Source organism: Malania oleifera, chromosome 7, assembly GCF_029873635.1.
Source record: "Malania oleifera isolate guangnan ecotype guangnan chromosome 7, ASM2987363v1, whole genome shotgun sequence".
Lineage (NCBI taxonomy): Eukaryota > Viridiplantae > Streptophyta > Magnoliopsida > Santalales > Ximeniaceae > Malania > Malania oleifera.
In genome coordinates this window covers 108,252,838-108,275,577 of record NC_080423.1, presented here as the reverse complement: position 1 = coordinate 108,275,577, position 22,740 = coordinate 108,252,838, and the positions used below count along the sequence as shown (strand labels likewise).

The following is a 22,740-nucleotide window of genomic DNA, read 5'->3' as shown; positions in this document are numbered from 1 at the left end:
ACCTGGTTTACAACCATCCTTGCTTCATAATTATCTACGCAGCTTAACACAAGATCCACTCCACTGCCTTCTTTACTAGGGCGAAATGTTTTATTTCTCAGACTTGATATGAAGGTTTCAAACCCTTGCACTGTTGTGATGTTCAGTGTATAGCTCTAATTACATAATGCACTAATCAGATGTGGTAAATGAAAGCCAAATTGAACTGGATCAACTGTAAAGACATAATGCTAAAATATCAGTCAGTTTAAATTTAAAAGATTGTACCAGATAATAAATTAGATAATCTTTCTAAGGAAAAATGAAAAGGGTAAGCATGAGAATCGCATGCTAAAAACAACCATTGACTTTTAATCTTGCACAATATCTGTGATTGTCCCAACGGAATACAGGTGAGGCACATTGACTTTGCATCATGAAAATGAAGTAGGTGACATAAATACGTCAAGTATGACTCATCAACCAAGTTGATATACCCCTGAGGAAAGTTGGAATGGCATAAAAGCTCTTTAAGGAGGACTGGCAATAAGCTCAGCCACCCCCTACTGCATGTGGCACCTACTAAGCCTATCGGTGTACCTTGGGTCCATCTGAGGGACAGGCTTAGGATTGTCCACGAGTGGAATCCTGCATCCCTGTGGGTGATGAAAGCCCCCACAGACGGTGCCATGGAAAGGCCATCAGGCTGACACAGCACACATCTTCCAAGCAAGAGGCTTTATGCTGCATTGGTATTAGTCACATAGTATGTCACTATGCCCCATTGATTTTGATTCACCACAATAATGTCAAAGTCCTAGGGAACTCCAATAGTTGGGCTCAACCAAAGCTCCCTGAAATTGGGATGCCGCAGAGTCATCCCAATTGGTAGCCTAGAGTCAGTAGCAGATTTTTCCTGTTGATGCATCATTGATGAGGATACAACAACAACAACAACAGCAGCAGCAACAAACCAAGTTTTAAGTCCCACTAGGTAGGAATGGTTACATGAATCATTTTCTGCCAAAACTTTAGAAAGGGGAGCAATACGAGGATAAAGAGGATGAGACTAAAAAATTCACACTATGCCAAACACCACATACCCATGTCAAACCCAACATTTGCATCTTTGCACTTGTTACATTGATTAGAAGCTCCCTAAAGTGGTGAAATGTAGGACAGTAAGCAGGTTATTGGCCGAACAGTTTTGACACAATATGGAGGCTGACTTCAAAGAAAAGGGCCAAAAGATTGTCGGGTAATAAGCCCAAATGTGTTTGGTTCAATTATTTGCTAGCCTTACCTATAAATTAGGATTTTCAAATCATTTGCCAACAGTTCGTGAATTTGACATTGATAAGTTACATGTGTTTCACCCTTGCATTCTTCCTCCTCTCTTTTGGTCTTCTCTCCCTATCCTTAGAGCCAATGTTGAGTTGGGCACCGTTGATTCAATAAAAAAATATGGGGTCTAATATTGAAACATTTGGCCAATCTTTTCCCCCTTCTCTTCTTTCCCTACTACACTCTCTTTCCTGTAAACCCCTACTATCCTGCATCATTTGGTACTAGAGCCAAGTTGATTCAGTTTCATATTCTCCACTACTGAAACATTAGAACCAAAACCTCATCATGACTGCAGCAATGTCTTCACCAGAAATTTACAGTCACTGCCCTTCATTTATGAACACCACATTGCTTGAAGATTTTGTGACATCTGCCTCCAATCAGTCAATCCTCGTAATTTCATCGCCATCCAACCATGCATAAGATCCAAACCACCAGTGATAGAATTTCTGATCTGATCCCTTCAGAAATCTCCAATTTTCAGTCCTCTCCACACATTGCCACCACCACCAGCAAAGGACCCTCTACCCCCCAACCTGCCTTTGCACCGAAAACAATCATCAGAAAGTTGCCGATGGCGACTTGCACCAGCAACAAATGTGATTCCTCCTTTGACACTTCCAGAACCAAGAGAAGTTAATTCTAGCCATGAATATTCTGGTTTTCTTCTCCAGATTTTGAAGCTGTTTAGCAGAAAACAGACTGATTGTGTTTGGTCGACATTTTGGAGGGTCAATTGATTCTACCAGTGTCAAGTATCAGACGTTCTTGCTGCATTTATGATTGGTCCATGAGAATTTGTTTAATTGCTGCAAGACATTCCAGAATAAAGGAGAATTTCAAGATATTTTGTGAATAAATGGGAGTAAAGTTTGAGAAAATTGGAAGAGTACACCGAAAATAGTTGCAAGTTGTGCTTCGGCTTTTTATACAACTGCAGTTTAAAAAAATTCAGCAACATGGGGAGTAGTGTTGAGTTAACAGAAGTAGAAAATTGTTGTCTAGTAGGGTATAAAACATGGGATGAAAAGCCATGCAGGAACAGTTTGCACCTTTCAACTACCAGCAGTGTATTAAAGCTTTTTATGCAGGAAGACAAGACAGTTGCAAATTACAGTGGTGCATGGTTACTTGTGCCAATGCAGAACAGAAAGAAGATCTGATGATTTTTAGTATATATAGGAAAGGGTTGAAGCCAGCTATTGCCTCCAAGCCTGCTGCATGTTGCCTCATTATGGTTGGAGACGCAATGCAAGATGCCACATAGCTAGATAGAGGAGGATTCGAGCATAATCCCCCTAGGACTACATTGACCCTTCTGTTGAAGACTGTTGATGGTTATTTATTCATTTAGCATTATTATTATGTGTTAGAGCTTTGTTAGTAATAAGTGTGAGTTAGAAAGGGTGCTATGGTCATTACAATTGTACTTGACATATATTATAAATAGAGGGAGAGACCTATCTCATTGAGGCTAGGTCTTCCATTTTACCCAATTATTCAACATGGTATCAGAGTGATTCTGAAACCTAATCGCTAATTGTCACCGCCACCATCAAAACCAAAACCTAAAACGCAAAATCCGCTGCATGTCTACCATCGTTAGAAGAATTCCCAGCAACACCATAGCCCTAGAAAACAGCCAGCAGCAGTCAAAAGTCAAAGCAGTCCCTGGAAATTTCGTGGGCAACACTGCCAGTTCAAGAGCACAAAATCTACTATAGATTTTGCAAAAACAACACCATAGTCACCCACTGACACTGCTGATCTACCCCCCACTGAAATCCCATGTCCAGGAAGTGCCCCACGCGCCCTCACGTGCCGGTTGAAGGCTGTCAGGACTGACCCCACGCACCAGCGTGTGAAGCTACTTTCAGGCATGTTTTTTACCTTAAATCATCCAACAGTGATCCAATCCCTCCATTAACATCCGGATGGAGTTTTTCGTGATGTTTTTTGTCCAAGATCTCACCTTTTTTAATTGCTCATGTGTGGCACCCAAGGAATGGTTGTTTGATGCTTCATAAAGCTGTTTATCAATGGTTATTGAGTTTATTGTGTCTGAAACAGTGGGAGTTGCTGTGTTTTTTTATTCAATGTTCTAATTTCTTCCATATACCAAAATATCAAGCTGTTGGCAATGTGTTTTGCTCAAAGATCCAATCTTTGTTGTGACAATGCACTCCAGGTAATTCATTAGTTGTTGTTCAGTGTTAGTAACAGTCACTGGTGACTTTCTTGGAACAGTGGTAGTGCTCATAAGCTGTTTTTGTGAGGCTGCGACAGTGCTATACAAGTTTGTTGATTTTTCCATGTTAGTTTTGGTGGTTCACCTCTCCAATTGTTCCAATAGTGTTGCTTTCTTGGGGCTGCGTCTGAGTTTCTTAGTGCTGTGACAGCCATGTACTGAATTATTTGTGACCTGTTCATGGTGGGTCACCTTGTGCGAGGTTGTTCCGATTGTTCCAGCAATTAACCTTGTGATCATTGGTCTCAGTTTGTGAGTGTTGGAAAGGAGTTCGCAAATCCCAAACGCATCCCTCATTAGTCACGTTTTTGAGTGAACCACATAATGTGACTATATCAAGGTTTCTATAGTATCAATCGTCTCAACAAGCATCTTATCACATTGCAACTTTTTCCCAAAAAGGTAATCCTACAATTTGTATGTCATTTGGTATCTTTCCCATTAGTCTTTTGGTTATCAATTCTGCTGCCACTGACCATATAACAAGTGCAACCAACTTCTCTTCTGACTTCCAATATCCTAAAAATCTATCCCGAGTTACCCTTGCTGATGGGTCCACTATTAGGGCATAGGAATAGTAAATCCTACTCCTTCCATCTCTCTTACTTTTGCTTTATACATTCCTAAATCTCTTTTCAATCTCATGTTAGTTATTAAGCTAACAAAGTCACTAAATTGTTCTGTCACATTCTTTCCTAACTTTGTGGTTTTCCAAGATCTAAAGACGAGAAGGCAATTGATACAAGACGTGAGGCTCGTGGACTTCACTACTTTGAGTTGCCTTCCCCACCCATTGCCTGCACAGTCGCAGCAACACCACTTCAAATCCATTGTCACCTTGGTCATCCGTCCTTGGACAAGTTGAAACAGCTAGTTCCTACAATAAGTTCAGTGTCTAATCTTGAGTGTGAGTCTTCTCAATTGGGCAAACATCATCATGTTCCCTTTACTTCCCAGGTCAACAAACGGGTGGTTAGTCCTTTCATGCTAGTGCATTCCGATATTTGGGGTCCTAGTCATGTCACATCAAAGTTGGGGTTTCAGTACTTTGTTACATTTGTTGATGAATACTCTAGGATGACTTGGTATATTTAATGAAATCGTTCCGAGTTGTTTGATATCTTTTGTGCCTTCTGTTCCCAAATAAAAACTCAATTTGATACGCCGGTCAACAGGTCAAGATACTTCATAGTGATAACGCTAAGGAGCACTCCAGTACCCAATTGAGTACCTATATGACTAATTCTAGTAAGATCCATCAGTCCCTTGTGCCCACACTCCACAACAAAATGGGGTTGTAGAGCAAAAAAAATACACATATTCTTGAAGTAATTTGCATCCTATTGTATCAAATGAGTGTCCCCAAAGTTTTTTCAAGTGACGTTGTGCTCATAGCTTACTCCCTCATCAATAAAATGTCATTCTATGTCCATGGTGGTAAAATCTCATACTTAGTTATCTTCCCTAAGGCTCCTTTATTCTCCCTTCCTCCGCGTATATTCAGCTGTGTGTCCTTTGTCCATCAGTTAACTCCAAGAACGGATAAGTTGGATCCTTGTGCTATCAAATGTATTTTTCTAGGATATTCCTATACTCAAAAGGGATATCAATGTTATAGTCCTACTTTACATCGATTTTTTTCCTCTACTGATGTCATCTTTTCTAAGTCAACAACATACTACTTTGATTCCTTGTGTTCTGCTAACCTTAATGAGTCCCTTCCTCTACCTTGCCTTCTAGATCCAAACATATTATCTGATCCCAATCCCCCTACATCTTCATCAAGTTTGAGTCCTTCTCATTGCTTGGATCATCCCAATTTGCCATCATACACACGGCAACTCAAGAGGGGAGTGCCTCCTCTAGCTTCTACTGTTGTACCTCTAGTTCCCTCTGTCGACACCCTATTTTGCCCAAGGACCAAATGTAACAAGAAAAGACATTTTCTATTTTTATATAATTACAGCAGCAGAAAAATACAAAAAAAAAAAAAAAATACAGCAGAAAAATACAAAAAAATGAAGTACAATACAACAGAAATAAATACAAATAAAAAGGTGGTTGGTTGTTAAAATTAAATGGGGTGTTGGGAGATTAGCAATAAAAAGGTGGTTGGCTATTCGGAGATTGACAATAAATAGGTGGAAGGATGGTTGAATTTAAATGTCATGATCAATGCATCCAAGCCCATAAATAAAGGCTTTTGAAGAGAAGATGACAGAGGAGGAAAAAAAAAAAAGAGCTTCATGCATCCTAGAGACAGCTAAGAAAGAGTGACGGGGAGAAGAAAATTGTTTGCAGAAAATTCAAGACTGGAGGTGCCTACGCAATCAGCTTGATCTTGATGATCAGATGGTGATTTCTCATCCGACTGAGCTAAAATTTTGATAGATTGTTTGTGACTCATTATCCTTCTTCACTCTGGTCGGATTGTCATTTTGAGCTTTGTAACTTTGGTTTTGTGGCTTGGACAGCAGGCCCATTGCAGTAGCAGCTTCAGGTAAGGAAAAATATTTAAAAATCTCAAAATATTTAAAAAAATATATAATTTGAAATTTTCTTGAAAATTTCTACAAAAATTTTGAAAAATTAGGGGATGTTTTAAAGATTATTTTGCTTAAAATTTGGTGATTTTGCTTGTTTTTGTGTGTGTGCGTCCCTATGAATTAGAAAATGGCAATGAGGTATTTTACACCTCACCTGTAGTGGCTCTAAGGGGGGTTTATCTAACAAGATCCCCTCGTTTGGAGGTCTTATTAGACATTCTTAAATCGCACTTAGGCTTTAGCCTCCTGTTAATTTTGTTCACTTATTTAGTTATTTAATTATTTTATTTGTTTGTTTTAAAATGAGTTAATTAATGATTATTAAATTCAATTTAGGGATAATTCATAATTAATTAGATACCGTTCGTAGAACGCATGTGCAGGGGGTGCTAATACCTTCTCCTTGCATAACTGAACTTCCGATCCTGATTTTGGTAAAAGCATACTGACACTACAGATTCCTTAGCCTAGATTTAGTCAAGTGACCAATCAAATTAGTAATTAGGTGTTCTAACCGCACCAAGGAAAATAGGTTAGTAGCGACTCCAAATCAAAAAAATTTCAACTTTATATTTGATTCCCTCGCAATCCCGAGCCCTGCTCCCGGGTCCATGGTTTACCAAGTTGCTTTTGAACATGTGGTTAACCAACCTTTGGTACGTTGCTCCTTCATTTTCCAAGCTAAAGGACATAACAAATAGTAATAAGAGCCTCAATCCATTACAAATACGGTCTTCTCTTCATCTTTTGGGCTCATCATAATCTTATTGTAACCTAAAGAGGCATCCATGAAGTTGAGGAGTTGGTGTTTTGCAGTGGAATCAAACAACTGGTCTATGCAGAGCAATAAGAACCTGCCTTTAGGTTGGTATAGTCTATGCAAGTCCTCCATTTGTCGTTTGACTTCTTCAATAGGACTACATTTGCCACCCATTTCGGGTATTTCACCTCCCGAATAAACCATGCATTTAAAAGTTTCTTTACCTCTTCGTTTATAGCCTCAGCTCGATCAAGAGCAACACTCCTTTTCTTCTGCTGCACTAGTTTTCAAGTTGGTTCTACATTTATGTGATATCATCTTTGGATCAATCCTAGGCATATCATCTGTTGAAGACAGCTTTCGCCAGAGCTGTCGCAACGTCCCACAGTGGGGCCCGGGCCCGCGAGGGAATAAAATATGAAGTTCAAAATTTTTTGATTTGGAGTCACCACTAACCAATTTTCCTTGGTGCGGTTAGAACACCTAATTACTACTTATTTGATTGGTCACTAGACTAAATCTAGGCCAAGGAATTAGTAGTTTCAGTTTGCTTTTATCATAGTCAAGATCGAGAGTTCAGTCATGCGAGGGGAAGGTACTACCGCCCCTTACACACCCATTCTACGAACGGTACATAATTAATTATGAGTTATCCCTAAATCGAATTTAATAACCTTTAACTAACTCCTTTTGAAACAAACAAATAAAATAATAAATAATTAAATAACTAAATAAATGAACAAAATTAACAAGAGGTTAAAAACCTCCATGCGATTTAGAAATGTCCAATAAGACCTCCAAACGAGGAGATCTTGTTAAATAAACTCCCCTTAGAACTAATACAGGTAAGGTGTAAAATACTTCACTGCCATTTTCTAATTTATAGAGACGCAAACACACAAAAACAAGCAAAATCACCAAATTCTAAGCAAAATAATCTTTAAAACATCCCATGATTTTTCAAATTTTTTGTAGAAATTTTCTAAAATTTTTCAAAAAAAGTTTTAAAAAATTTCTAAGATTTTAAAAGACTTTTCCTTACCTGAAGTTGCTGCTGCAATGGGCCTGATGTCTAGGCCACGAAACCTAAGTTACAAAGCTCCAAATGACAATCCGATCAACCAAAATGAAGAAGGATGAGTCACGAACAATTTGTCAAAATTTCAACTCAATCAGACGAGAAATCATCATCCGATCGTCAAGATCAAGCTAACTGCGCAAGCACCTACAATCCTAAATTTTCAACACACAATTTTCTTCTGTCCCCCACTCTTTCTTAGCTATCTCCAAGATGCAAGAAGCTCTTTTTTTTTTCTCCTCCCTCATCTTTTCTTCAAAAGCCTTTATTTATAGGCTTGGATGCATTGATCATGACATTTAAATTCAACCATCCAACCACCTATTTATTGCCAATCTCCCAACAGCCAACCACCTTTTTATTGCTAATCTCCCAACACCCCATTTAATTTTAACAGCCAACCACCTTTTTGTTTGCATTTATTTTTGTTGTATTGAACTTCATTTTTTTGTATTTTTCTGCTGTATTTTCTTTTTTTTGTATTTTTCTGTTGCTATAATTGTATAAAAATAGAAAGTGTCTTCTCTTGTTATATTTGGTCCCTGGACAAAATAGGGTGTCTACACCCACGTCGAATGATCTTATTTCCCATGATGTTGATCTTTCTATAGCTCCTCAAAAAGGTAAACACACTTATATCCAAAATCCGATCTCTAATTTTGTTTGTTATGATTTCTTGTCACCCTCTTATTACTGCTTTGTTAGTACTCTGCCTTCCGTTGCTCTTCCAAAATCTACTTCTAAAGCCTCCTCATTCTAGGTGGAGGATGGCAATGGTTGAGAGATAAGCGCATTACATGATAATGATACTTGGGATTTGGAACCTCTTCTTCTTGATAAGTCTGTGGTTGGTTGTCTCTAGGTGTACAATGTGAAAGTCAATCTTGATGGTTCTATGGCTTGTTTGAAGGCCTGCCTTATTGCCAAGGAGCATACTTAAGTGTATGGTTTGGATTATTCAGACACATTCTCTCATGTTGCTAAACTTGCCTCCATACGTTTATTCATCTCTTTAGCCACCACTTGTCATTGGTCTCTACATCCATTTAGATGTGAAAAATGCTTTCCTACATGGTGATCTTCATGAGGAGATATATGAGGAGCAACCACCTGGGTTTGTTGCTGAGGGGAAGTCAAACTCAATATGTTGGCTTAAAAAAATATTCCATGGATTAAAATCATCTCCAAGAGCATGGTTTGGCCGTTTTATCATCATACTCCATCTAGCAGAATTTTGCTTATTGTGTTTGTGGATGAGATTGTGATCACTAGTGATGATGATAAAGGCATCTAGGACCTAAAGCTTTGCCTACACAGTAAGTTTTAAACCAAGGACTTGGGACCACTAAAGTACTTCTTACGAATACAAGTATCGAAATCTCATATGGGAATTGTCTTGTCATAGAGCAAGTATGTTCTTGATCTTTTATATGAGACGGGACTGTTAGGATCCAAACGTGTTGATACACCCATGGATCCCAATAGCATGTTAGTGCCAAATATGGGTGTTTTGTTGCCTAACCCAGATCAATACCAGAGACTTGTTGGAAAGTTGAATTATCTCACAGTCACTCGACCAAATATATCCTTCGCAACAATTGTTGTGAGTCAGTTTCTCGATCCCCCAAGAACAAGTCACTAGGATGTAGTAATTCGCATTTTGAGATATCTCAAAGGTGCAACAAGGAGAGGTCTCTTATATCAGGATCGGGGTCACACTCATATTCAGGGATATACAGATGCAGATTGCGCTGGGTCACCTTCTAACCGAAGATCCACAACCAGGTATTGTATCTTTATCGGTGGTAATTGGTGTCTTGAAAAAGTAAGAAACAAACTAAGCTAGCCAAGTCAAGTGCCGAGTTAGAGTATAGGGGCACACACTACATGTGAACTAGTTTGGTTGAAAAACATGTTGAAAGAACTAGGTTTTTCCATATACTCAGCCTATGAAGTTGATGCGTAATAATCGAGCTTCTATTCATATTGCCTCCAACCCAATCTTCCATGAATGGACAAAGCACATTGAAGTTGATTGCCACTTTATTCAAGAGAAACTTGTACAAAAGTTTATTACAACCATTCATGTGAAGTCTGAGTTTCAACTTGCTAATTTGTTCACTAAAGCCTTGGGAGGTGCTCATCCGAAATTCATTTGTAACAAGCTAGGAGAATATGATATATATGCTCCAGCTTGAGGAGAAGTGTTAATGGTTATTTAGTCATTTAGCATTATTATTATGTGTTAAGAGTTTTGTTAGTAATAAGTGTAAGTAAGGGTATTATGGTTATTACAATTGTACTTGACATATATTATAAATAAAGGAGAGACCTATCATTAAGGCTAGGTCTTCCATTTTACACAATTATTTAACAAAGATTATTAGTGGAATTGTGCAGAAGTGAATTGACCAGCTGTATAAAGGAGTACAAACTACTGCTACCCCTTGGAAGACTCCAAAGCACTCCGGAGCAACATCCAAAGTCCAGCCAACAATCGAGTGCTTCAAGTATTAGGGTTTTGGGCATCAAGCTCCACAATTTCCTGAACAAGTAATGACAATTGCAGGGGGGGAAAAAAGGATGATGATGCCACGTAGGTAGTTGAAGCTAAACAAAAGTCCCAAGTAATTAAGATAAAGATGCCAAGTGGGAGATTGTTTAGTACTTCAAGCTATCCGTTATTCCCATAAGATTGAATGAAATGAAGATTGGAGAATAAGCAGCTTTTAGACGAGAGATTCATTGCAAACAATTTTGTACTTTGGTTATTGGTTCTGGTGGTTTAGCAAGTAAAGTTTCTAAAGAAGCTGCTAGGAATTGAATTTGAAGGTCAAGCCACATCTTGATCCATAAAAAATAGTGTGAGCAGACAATAATAACTTAACCCTATGTTTGGAGAAACCTTGGATTTGGAGTTATATTAGAATTGAATTAAATGTAGTATAAAATTGTATTGAAATTTATCCAAATCCACCCAAATCTAAATCTAAGGCCCGAAATTCATGTTCCCAAACACTACCTAAAGTTTTCTAAGTGTTGCTTGCTTACCTTCAAGATTGGTTCAACAATAGGGATTATGCAGTGTAAAATCCTTCCTCTCAAAATTTGCACATTATTTTTGGCCCAACCGTGATTGTCTAAAGGAACTCCACCTTTGATGTGCTCAATGTCCTAAATCTTTCAACACACAGCTTGACCCAACTCCCAAACTCGGCTAAAGAAGGAGGGTCGTGTTAGGTAGGTGGCATCCAACGTAAAACTTATCAAATCTCTATGATATGAATCCCAATTATGCATTGGGGCATTCCCTACAAGCGACATGTTTCCCTTATACCACTAGGGTGTGGCAAAACATGGGTGAGGGTGGGCTCAATCGTTGCCCAAAGCACTGCACTGTGTTGGAGCCTGAATACGTTGTCAAATATGCAAGGGTTCCCACATCATTTTGGACGTGAGTGGTAAAGAAGTTAGTTCAAGATACTAAGGTAAGATTAGAACATGGAATATAGGAATAGATAAAAACATGGAGATGGTTGACATAGTGACTAAAAGAAAAAAATAATGTAATTTGCCTTCAAGAAACTAAGTGAATAGAGGAGAAAACTGAGAAAGCTAGAGAAATTGAAAATCAAGACTTAATCTTTGGTACACTCGAAAAGAAAAAACATAATAATGGGATAGGAATCATTGTAGAAAAGACCTAAAAGATAGTGTTGTAGATGTTAAAAGAGTAGGGGAGAGAATCATAAAAATCAAGATGGTCTTAGATCAAGAGATAATAGATGTCATCAGTGCATAAATGTCATTAGTGCTTATGCTCCTCAAATACGCTTAGTAAAAAACCTTAAAATTGGGAAGATATGGATAATATTATACAAGGGATATAAAGGAATGAGAAACTATTCATAGGAGTTTATCTGAATAGACACATTGGAAAGGAAAATAAATGTTATGAGAGGATACATTAAGGACAAGGATATGGAGACAAAAAAGAGATTGGAGATATTATCTCAGACTTCACCATGTCATATGATCTATTTAAAATGAACATATACTTTAAGAAGAGAGAAGAACACTTAATAACCTTCAAAAGTGGACAAAATAGATCAAATAGATTTTTTTCTTAACTACGAGGATAGCTCATTTAGCATGTAGGCTGTGGGGAAAACCGTGTATAATTAGTTAGCTATTTTAGGATATTCTTTTAATCACAGATTGTATCCTTAGAATTAGGCCTATACAGCTAAGTTTCCTATTCTGTTAGGGTATCCCATAAATCATGGGATTTGATTTATTAATTTACTTTTTAAAATGCTAGGATTGTTGTATAATTCACATGTAATGTTCAGATCAATACATAACTCTTTTCAATTTTCGACATGCTATCAGAGCCAAATTAGGCTCCTTAGGGTTTCAATTTTTTTTCAGCCTTCATTGCTGGTTTCTTCCCGTCTTTGCAGACCTCTGTTCTACTCTATATTTTGAGCTCGTGCACCTCTGTTTCTGCCAAACAGGGCTTGTTTCGTCAAAGCCTTAAAAACTTCTGCTTGCCTTCATTGCCAATTTTTCTCTCTATGGGTTTCACTTTTGCCCAGTTGTCATCATCATTTCTGCTTCCGGCTGATGTCATCATTGATTAGCTGATTGTTCAAGCCTTCAAGATGTCAGAAATCTAGAGACTACTACTACAGCCCAATCAAAAGAGGCAATCCAACACCAACAAGCAGGAGAATTGCAGAATATTCATGCCTCCTACAGGTTAGATGGAAAGAACTACCTTAAGTGGTCTCAACTCATTCGCACAGTGTTGAAAGGCAAGGTAAAGATTAGCCATCTCACAGGTACAGGTCCTAAACCAGGGGATCTTAAGTTTGATGCATGGGATGAAGAAGACTCTTTGATCATGGCATGGTTGGGGAATTCCATGATTCCAGAAATAAGTGACACATGCATGTTTTTGGCTACTGCAAAGGACATTTGGGATGTGATTCAGCAAACCTATTCCAAAGCTAATGATGCGGCGCAAGTATACAAGGTCAAGGTAAAAACTATGGCTGCAAAAAAAGAAAAAAAAACAGTCACTGAATATGCAAATCAACTGAAATCCTTGTGGCAAGAATTGGATCACTACCGGGTGATAAAAACAAAATGCTCCGATGATGCAGTGGTTGTAAAGGCCTTTATTGAACAAGATAGGGTGTATGATTTTTTGGTTGGACTTAATCCAGAATTTGATCAAGTGAGGATACAGATTCTTGGGAAGTTGGAGGTTCCAAGCTTTAACGAAGTAGTGGCTATAATCTGAAGTGAAGAAAGTAGAAGAGCGTTGATGCTTGAACCACAAATCACTGATAGTTCGGCTATGGTGGCTAGTGGTAACAATAAATTAGCCACAAACATGGAGAGAGGAGCAACACTTGATGGAGAAAAAGGTGGCCAGCCAAAAACCCAAAATCGTGATGGATTATGGGGCACTTACTGCAAGAAGTCTCATCACACCCGTGAAAAATGCTGGAAACTTCATGAAAGCCTCCAACCCGAGAATGGGGCCAAAAAGGAGGACAACCACGGAACAATGGACAAGTCCACATTGCTGCAGGACCACAAGGTGAATCAACATCGCAGGAGCTGAGTAGTTTCAACCAAGAAGAGATTGAGAGGCTGAGATCACTTATCAACAGTCTTGGAAAACCTGAAGGATCTCCAGGTACTTGTTCTTTCGCATATTCAGGTGAGCTTCCATCTCCTATTGGATTAAATGTCTCCGATAAAACCTTTACCAACTCCTGGGTCATGGACTCAGGAGCAACCAATTATATGACCCATTTATCCAATATCTTTTCAACCTATACTCCATGCCCAAGCAGTAGGAAAATAGCAACAGCAGATGGATCCTTGACCACTGTAGCTGGTTTTGGGGATGTGAAAATAAGACCATCAGTAACTTTGAAAAATGTCCTTCATATTCCTAAATTGTCCACAAATCTGGTCTCTATACATAAACTCACTCAAGATTTATGTTGTAATACGATTTTTGACAATAGTAATTGTATATTTCAAGACAAGGATTCAGGGAAAATGATTGGACGTGCTAGGGAAAGGAATAGCCTCTACTATCTTGAAACACCAAGTCAGTTGCACATGACCAAGGACAGATTATATTCTTCCTTTATGTCAGAGCTTGTCTTATCCAATAAAGAAAAAATTTTACTTCATCATTGCTGACTTAGACATCCATCGTTTAGGGTTATTAAAGTTATGTTTCTTTCCTTGTTTAAGGATTTAGATGTTGAAAACTTTCAGTGTGAGGTATGTGAACTTGCTAAACACAAGCGTGTACCCTTTCCAATTAGTTACAAAAGAAGCTTAATTCCTTTCTATCTCATTCACAGTGATATTTGGGGTCCATCTACTATTTCTAATGTTTCTGGGGCAAGATGGTTTGTTTCTTTCATTGATGATTGCATTCGTATTACCTGGATTTTCCTGCTTAAACATAAGTCTAATGTTAGTATTGTGTTCCCAAATTTCTATTCCATGATTAAAAACCAATTTGGAGTCAATATCAAAAGGTTTAGGTTAGATAATGTCAGGGACTATTTCAATCAAATTCTTACCCCATATTTTCAGACAGAAGAAATAGTACGAGTCATCTTGTGTCAATACCCCACAGCAAAACGGGGTAGCAGAGAGGAAAAATGGCCATCTCCTTGAAAAAACCAGAGCTTTGTTGTTTCAAAAAAATGTGTCTAAGGTTTTTTGGGGGGAAGCAGTTCTAACAACCACTCATCTGATAAATCGTTTGCCTTCAAGAGTCTTGGGTTTCAAGAGTCCTATGGACATACTTTCCACATTCTACCCAGACCTAACCACTACAAACAACATTGTTCCTAGGATTTTTTGGTGTGTGTCATTTTGTCCATGTTCATAATCACAACAAGGGGAAATTAGATCCAAGGGCTCTAAAATGTGCCTTTGTGGGCTATTCTTCGACTCAAAAAGGATATAAGTGTTACCACCCTCCGTCAAAGAAATTCTACGTCTCGGTGGATGTTACGTTCAATGAGCAAGAGTCTTATTTCACTAATCCTTATCTTCAGGAAGAGAATTCAACTAGGGAAGATAAGGAAGATTTTTTTCTTGATTTGCCATCAATTCCTATGTCTAAAACCTCGAACCCTATACCTGTACCTCCTTGTTCATCTTGTTCCAACCATGTACCTAAGAGTTCTTCTAAACCTGTGCCTGAAACACCAAATGAATCCAAAGAAAATACCGATTCTGCTCCTAGAAATACCATATTTGGCAAGGCGTTCACAAGAAGGAAGACGGCTGTTCCTGAACCAATGCAAATCCAAGAGTCCAACTCAGATCATTTGAATGAGGTAACAATTGTTAACCATCCATTACAAGATGAAACTGAATCTCATGTTCATAGTGATGACCAGGACCTTCCAATTGCCATTAGGAAAGGAACTCGAAAATGCACAAAGCAACCATTGTACCCTCTTGCACATTTTTCGTCATTTAAGAATTTTTCACCATCCCATAAAGCCTTTCTTGTAAGCCAAAATACCATCACCATTCCTACCAAATTATCTGAGGCTTTGTCCAATGGAAAATGGAGACAAGCTATGAATGTGGAGATGGAGGCGGTGGAAAAAAACAAGACTTGGGAGTTGGTGAAATTAGTGGCAGGAAAGAAACCGGTGGGCTATAAGTGGGTATATACAGTGAAGCATAGGATAGATGGGTCAATTGAGAGATACAAGGCGGGTGGTAGCCAAGGGGTATATTCAAACCCATGGGATTGATTATTTAGAGACCTTTGCTCCTGTTGCAAAGATGAACACGGTTAGAGTATTATTATCACTAGCAGCTAATTATGGTTGGGAGTTGCAACAATTTGATGTTAAGAATGCTTTCTTACATGGGGAACTAGAAGAAGAGATTTATATGCAGGTTCCACTAGGATATAGGAAGAATTTGGCTACTCACACTGTGTGTAAATTGAAAAAGGCACTGTATGACCTTAAGCAATCACCACAAGCATGGTTTGGGAGATTTGCAAGAGTTATGTTGGCTATGGGATACAAACAAAGTCAAGGGGATCGCACATTGTTCATTAAACACTCTCCTTCAGGGGGAGTTACAGTCCTTCTAGTGTATGTTGATGACATAATAGTGACAGGAGATGATGCTAAGGAGAAACAGGTCTTGAGTCAATATTTGGCTAAAGAGTTTGAGATTAAAGCATAAGGAAGACTGAAGCATTTTCTCGGGATTGAGGTTGCTCAGTCTAGGCAGGGAATTTTTATCTCTCAACAGAAGTATGTCAAAGATCTTCTCAAGGAAACTGGCAAGACAGCATGCAAACCAACAAGTACTCCCATGGATTCTAATCTTAAACTTGGAAAAGCTGAAGAGGACGTCGCAGTAGACAAAGAAATGTATCAACGCCTGGTAGGAAGACTCATTTATTTGTCTCACACACGACCAGATATAGCATATGCAGTGAGTGTGATTAGTCAATTTATGCATACCCCAAAGGAAGTTCATTTACAAGCAGCCCATAGAGTACTACAGTATCTCAAGGGAACACCAGGGAAAGGTATCATGTTCAGAAGAAATGGAGGATTGGTACTTGAGGCATACACTGATGCTGATTATGCTGGATCAATTGTTGATGGCAAATCAACCTCGAGATATTGCACCTTTCTCGGTGGGAATCTTGTGACATGGAGAAGTAAAAAACAAAGTGTGGTAGCTCGGTCAAGTGCAAAGGCTGAATTCCGAGCAATGACTCAAGGTGTGTGTGAACTACTTTGGCTGAAGATCATCCTTGAAGATTTGAAGATTAAGTGGGATGGCCCTATGAGACTTTATTGTGACAACAAATCTGCAATCAGCATAGCTCATAACCCAGTACAACATGACCGAACGAAGCACATTGAAGTTGACAGACACTTTATCAAAGAAAAGTTGGAGAGTGGATTGATTTGTACAAGTCTACACATGGTCAACTTGCTGATGTCCTTACCAAAGGGTTGAGTAGCTCTATTTTCCAAACTATTGTTTCCAAGTTGGGAATGGAGAATACTTATTCACCAGCTTGAGGGGGAGTGTGGGAAAATGGTGTATAGTTAGTTAGCTATTTTAGGATATTCTTTTAATAACAAATTGTATCCTTAGAATTAGGCCTATACAGCTAAGTTTCCTATTATGTTAGGGTGTCCCATAAATCATGGGATTTCCTATTCTATTAGGGTTTCCAATAAATCATGGGATTTGATTTATTAATTTACTTTTTAGAATGCTAGGATTGTCGTATATATTCACATGTAATGTTCAGATCAATACATAACTCTTTTCAATTTTCGACATAGGCATTTAAAGTTATCCCAAGCGAAAGTTTAACTACACAACATAAAGTTCTAGTGTTAGATCAATGTATTAGAAAATTGAAAATAAACAACAACAACAACAACAACAAAACCAAACCACAAGTCCCACTAGGTGGGGTCGACTATATGAATCATTTTCCGCCAATTTATACAATCATGAACCGTTTCTTTTGACAGATTCAGGGATATTAAATCCTTACTCACTATCTCCTTCCAAGTTATTTTAGGTCTACCCATATCCTTTCTACTGCCCCCCACAATAACTAACTCACTCTTCCTCACTGGCGCACTATGTAGCCTACGTTGCAAGTGTCCATCCCATCTGAGTCATCCCTCCCTTATCTTATCTTCTATAGGAGCTACACCTAACTTATTCCTTAATTTATCTTTTAGTGTTATACCACTCATCCATCTAAGCATTCTCATTTCGCCAATTTTTACTTTTTGGATATAATGTTTCTGCGTCGCCCAACATTCTAAGTGTCTTGGTTAAAGAAAAAGACATAAAGAAAATGACAAAGTTACTTTGATAAGTTGTTTAATGAAAACAAGAAGAAGGCTTAAATTTACAATAGACAAGTGACGAAAAAGCTAAAAATTTGATTTTTATTTGCAAAATTAGAGTTAATGAAGTTAAGTTTGCAAAAAAGATGAAAAATGGAGTAGTTAAAAGACTAGATGAGATCCCAATTGAAGTTTGAAAATCCCTAGGTGAAAATGGAGTCAAATGGTTAATTGATTTATTTAATAAAACTATAAAAACTAAGAAAATGTCATATGAATAAGGGGGAAAGCACTTTAATACCTCTATATAAAAATAAAGGAGATATTCAAAATTGTAATAACAATCGCAAAGTTAAACTCATAGTCATAAAATGGAATTAAAGGAAAGGATATTTGAACAAAGAATAAGGTTATAAACGAGGGTCAGAAAATCAATTTGGTTTTATGTTAAGAGATCAACCAAAGAAGCTATATATCTTTTAAGGAGATTAATAGAAAAGTTTAGGGGAAGGAAAGGGATTTATATATGATTTTTATTAAGTTAGAGAAAGCCTATGATAGGATATCTTGGGAAGTTATATGGTGGGCTTTAGGAGAAAAAAAAAAAAGGAGTATGTAGTAGGTATATTGATGTCACTAAATATATGTGTGATGCAGTAATTACTAGCATTAGGACTATAGGAGATTCTAGGGAATTTAAAACCATAATAGGTGTACATCAAGGATCTACTGTGAGCAGTTGAGCCATTACCTTTTTTGCACTAGTGATGGATGAACTTGCTAGGAATATCCAAACTAAGGTTCCATGATAAACGTTGTTTCCAAATGATATTGTCTTGATTGATGAAACTAGGAATGGAGTAGAATTTATGTTAAAATAATGGAGAGAAAGGTTTTCGGATAGCTAGAAGTGGATATTGGAAAAAAGATTAAACTAGTTGATCAATAAATTATTAGCACTACTAGTTTTCGATATCATGGATCTATTATGCAAGTTGAAAGAGAAATCGAAGAAAATGTTATACATAGAGATAAAGTAGGGTGCGCAAATCAAAGAAGTGCTTCAGGCGTGTTGTATGATTGTAGCATACCTTTAAAATTAAAAGGAAAGCTTTATAAGACAGCTATAATACCAGCTATGCTATATGGGCTAGAATGTTGGGCAACTAAGAAAAAACATGTCCAAAAAAGTAAAAGTTGCTAAAAGTGAGAATTCTAAGGTGGATGAGTGGTATAATGTGAATGATAAATTAAGGAATGCACTTGTAAAAAATAAGATAAAGGAGAGACAACTCAGTTAATTCGGCACCTACAATGTAGGCCAAATAGTGGACCAGTGAGGAGTGGCAGTAGAAGGGATAAGGGTAGACCTAAAATAATTTGGAAAGAGATAGTAAATAATGATTTAATAGCTCTTAAATCATGGGATGAAATTGCCCACAATTATGTAAATTGGCGGGAAAGGATTCATGTAGCCAACCCGACTTAAGGCTTGCTTGGCTGTTGTTGTTGTTGTTGTTATTGTATGGTTGTGGTAAGGAGGTCCAAAAAATACAACCTCATTTTTGAGTTTTTGCTAAATCACCCTCCTAGAAAACTATGTGGTAGAGAAAGTAATCAGCTTGTACATCTAATATGAGCTCGGGCAGAGATCATGCGCTAGCATAATCAACACATAATCAGTTTAAGTTAGGGATGACTGATAAGCATACAAATTTAAAGAAACCATAGAAACAAAATGTTCGCTAACTATTACCTCAAGCACAACATCAGGGTTTATGTCCGATAGGGTCTGGACAGCAGCGTCGGTCTTTGTCATACCAACCTAATTTGACAAAACCAAATACATAAGCCAATATAAGATATCACAGTATACCAGCTTGCTTACCTTGTACAAATATAAAAAGTCATGGTCAACATATTGGATGTTAAAATAATATCACAACGGCAACCAAGGAAATAATGACAACTGATATTACTTGAAAAATACTGTCATTTAAAATCATAAAGCGTATAATATTCAAATATGAGAGATGCCAAAGGAGCATAATATGGAAGAAAACCTGCTCTGGACGAAAGAATAGCCTATTCATGTTAGCTAACTCCACTTTGTCATAATCATACAACAAAAGACGACCTATACCACACCTTGTCAGCATCTCAGCTGCCACACTGCCTACACCACCTATACCCTACATCATCAAGAAAATACCAAATACACAAATTTTATTGCAGGCACTGTCAAATTTGCAAATCATTGCAGCAGAATCCATATTACAAAACTGGTTTTATGCACCATAAAAGATAGAAAACATTCCAGAACCAAAAGGGATCACCATCAACATTGAAATTTATATAGAAGCTAAGCATGCATTAAAAGCACCATGCATGAAGCAGAGATCCTGTCCTTTTGCCAATGACTATGCTCCCAATCTCAAAGTTCATAAATCTATTTTTGTCGCTGTCAGAATGGAAATTTTCTCTGATTTTACATGCATTATTTTCTTATGATCAGCCGTAAGTCAAAGTGTGACAGACACAGAAATAGCTATAATAACTACTGTAGACAAAATTTGGGACATAAATATGACTTAAAAATTGAAATGTCAATTAATTTATTCTTGAAGTTTCTTTAGGGAACTCTGATCAGCATGCTTGCATACATGCACATACTTGAAGGGTCAGAGGTGTGTGCATGTGCGAAAAATTCTGTATCAAACAGTGCCGCATCATGTCCAAAAAAGAAAAAAACAAATTAGAAGGGAGATAGGATTCTAGGAAGAGGAAATAAGTACAGACAACTATGGCAACTGAGAATTCCCGTATTCTTTCATAGTTCTCCACAATTCCCATCCTCTGAAGTGCCATAAGCCTACTATAAGGATTGCTATCTACCACTTCGGCACTCATATCCTGTCATTAAAGGCAATTAAAGCGTGCATCAGTAATATAATAATCAAAAAACATGAGAAAGATAAATCATCGAAATGGTGAGAAATCAGAGAAAACCTTGACTTTTGATCGTCGAACAGGTGCAGACTTTGCAAGATCAGCGAGATGTTCTGCTCGCAATTGCAGCTACAAGTCATATAACAGGAATCACATTAAAACAAATATCCAACAAGCATGCTTACTTCACTTCTCTAGCTACATTAATTTACACTACTATAATCCTCAATTACCATATGCTTGGCTGCCTGAGAAAATAAGGAAAAGGCATATGAAGTTGTAAAAACTTCATATTTCTTTGATTAGTTTCCAAGAAAATGTAAAATTCACAAGCTGGTTCTACGTACAAGAATAAATTTATTCCACCATTTCATTGTGTGAACAAGACAACCAAATTATGAGGTTTTCATATTCTCTTTAAGTTATTTTCTTCGATTTCCCAACAGTCAACTAAACGCCAGAAAAACATCCCACATTTTCTTCAATCATTGATGGATTACACTTGGATATATCACAGCACGAGTCACATACAAATTAAACTAATAAAAGGAAAATATGCAAAACATTTAGCAAAAATTGCTAATTTTGCCGTTCATACACCTAAGAACACATTACACAGTACTAACCCAATAAAATCCAAACATTATTGTACTTGATATATCGACACAACTTAATCCAAAGATTCGAAATCCCAAGCTCCTACGCATTGGTTCTAGCGACACATGATCGCGAATCACCAAACGCCATTTTTATCAACGATACAACATCCGATTATTAAGAGAAATATATAGAAGTCAATCTAATATAGTGTAAACATCACTGTAACTCTTATAACAACAAAATTCAATCCAAGGTCCAAAATTCCGAGCAACAACTTGTTGATTCTATACATAAAAGAGCGCAATTCATATCAATGCTACAAGATTCCATTTTCAACGAATTAAAGGCGTAGAACCTGAAAAATACCTGGTTGATCGAAGCGCGATGAGAAGTGTCCATCAATGATCGCTTGAGAGTTTCAAGATCATCGAGTATCGCTTTGATCTCGACCTCCATTGCTAATGATACACAGCTCGAGAGCTACTCAGACCGGTGCCCGACTCCTCAAACGATGCAAGTTGAATTCGCTTCTTCTTTTTTTTTTTCTTTTTTTTTTCCCCCTCCCTAGTCCCCAAAACAAAAAAATTATTTGTTTTTTTTTTTTCTCTCGGAGATTTCCCAAGCAAAATGATATTAACCTTTTTTTGGTGTCAAAAAATTCTAAAATCTCATGTTAAGCGGAAAATTATATAAAGTACAATTTTTAGTATCTTAATTTTAACTTTTAAAATACTTGTACCCTGCTCAAATGTAACCTCGAAAATAATAAATTTTTCTATTGCTATGCTATTTTATTTTCGTCAATTCTCATATGAATATTAATTACTTTTACATAATAAACGTTTTGACATTTTTTTATATTTGGTAAAATAATATATCGTAATTATCATGTTATGTCTAATCCTTTTTAAGTACAAATTGTAGAGCATATGCTATTATGTGAGAATTCAGACACAAATTATATAGTAACATTAAGTGATTAATCTCATTTATGGTTTTTTTCTCAATATCTTGAGTAAGTTGTGTAGGCACAACTTTATTTTTAATCCTCCCAATCTCATCGAACCCCTTATTCCTGGCTAAGAGCATAACTTGATCCCTGACCCCTCTGAAGTCACACAGTAAACTATTAAAATCAAGATTAAATTCAATTTACCATCATATCGTGATGATAACATGCACTCTCTCATTATTAAAGTCAATAAACACATAAAAATTTTAAAGAAAGAAAAATACGAACGATTCCAATTATTCATGCTTGATTATCAATGAAAGTGATAAAAAAATATATTAAATCCATGAACACAAATTTGATTTTACAT

General features: G+C 37.2%; 1 protein-coding gene across 1 annotated transcript in view; it reads right to left on the bottom strand.

Annotated features, from left to right (window-relative positions):
* LOC131160583 (ubiquitin-like modifier-activating enzyme 5) overlaps positions 1-22,025 on the bottom strand; it is a 37,058-nt gene extending 15,033 nt beyond the window's left edge. The window contains exons 1-6 of the mRNA XM_058116398.1: positions 21,785-22,025; positions 20,879-20,947; positions 20,669-20,782; positions 19,933-20,061; positions 19,626-19,694; positions 3-155 (exon numbers count right to left, since the gene is read on the bottom strand). Coding sequence (XP_057972381.1) covers positions 3-155; positions 19,626-19,694; positions 19,933-20,061; positions 20,669-20,782; positions 20,879-20,947; positions 21,785-21,874 — 624 coding nt within the window. The 5' untranslated portion in view covers positions 21,875-22,025. The remainder of the gene's footprint in view (positions 1-2; positions 156-19,625; positions 19,695-19,932; positions 20,062-20,668; positions 20,783-20,878; positions 20,948-21,784) is intronic.
* Positions 22,026-22,740: the final 715 nt, after the last annotated feature.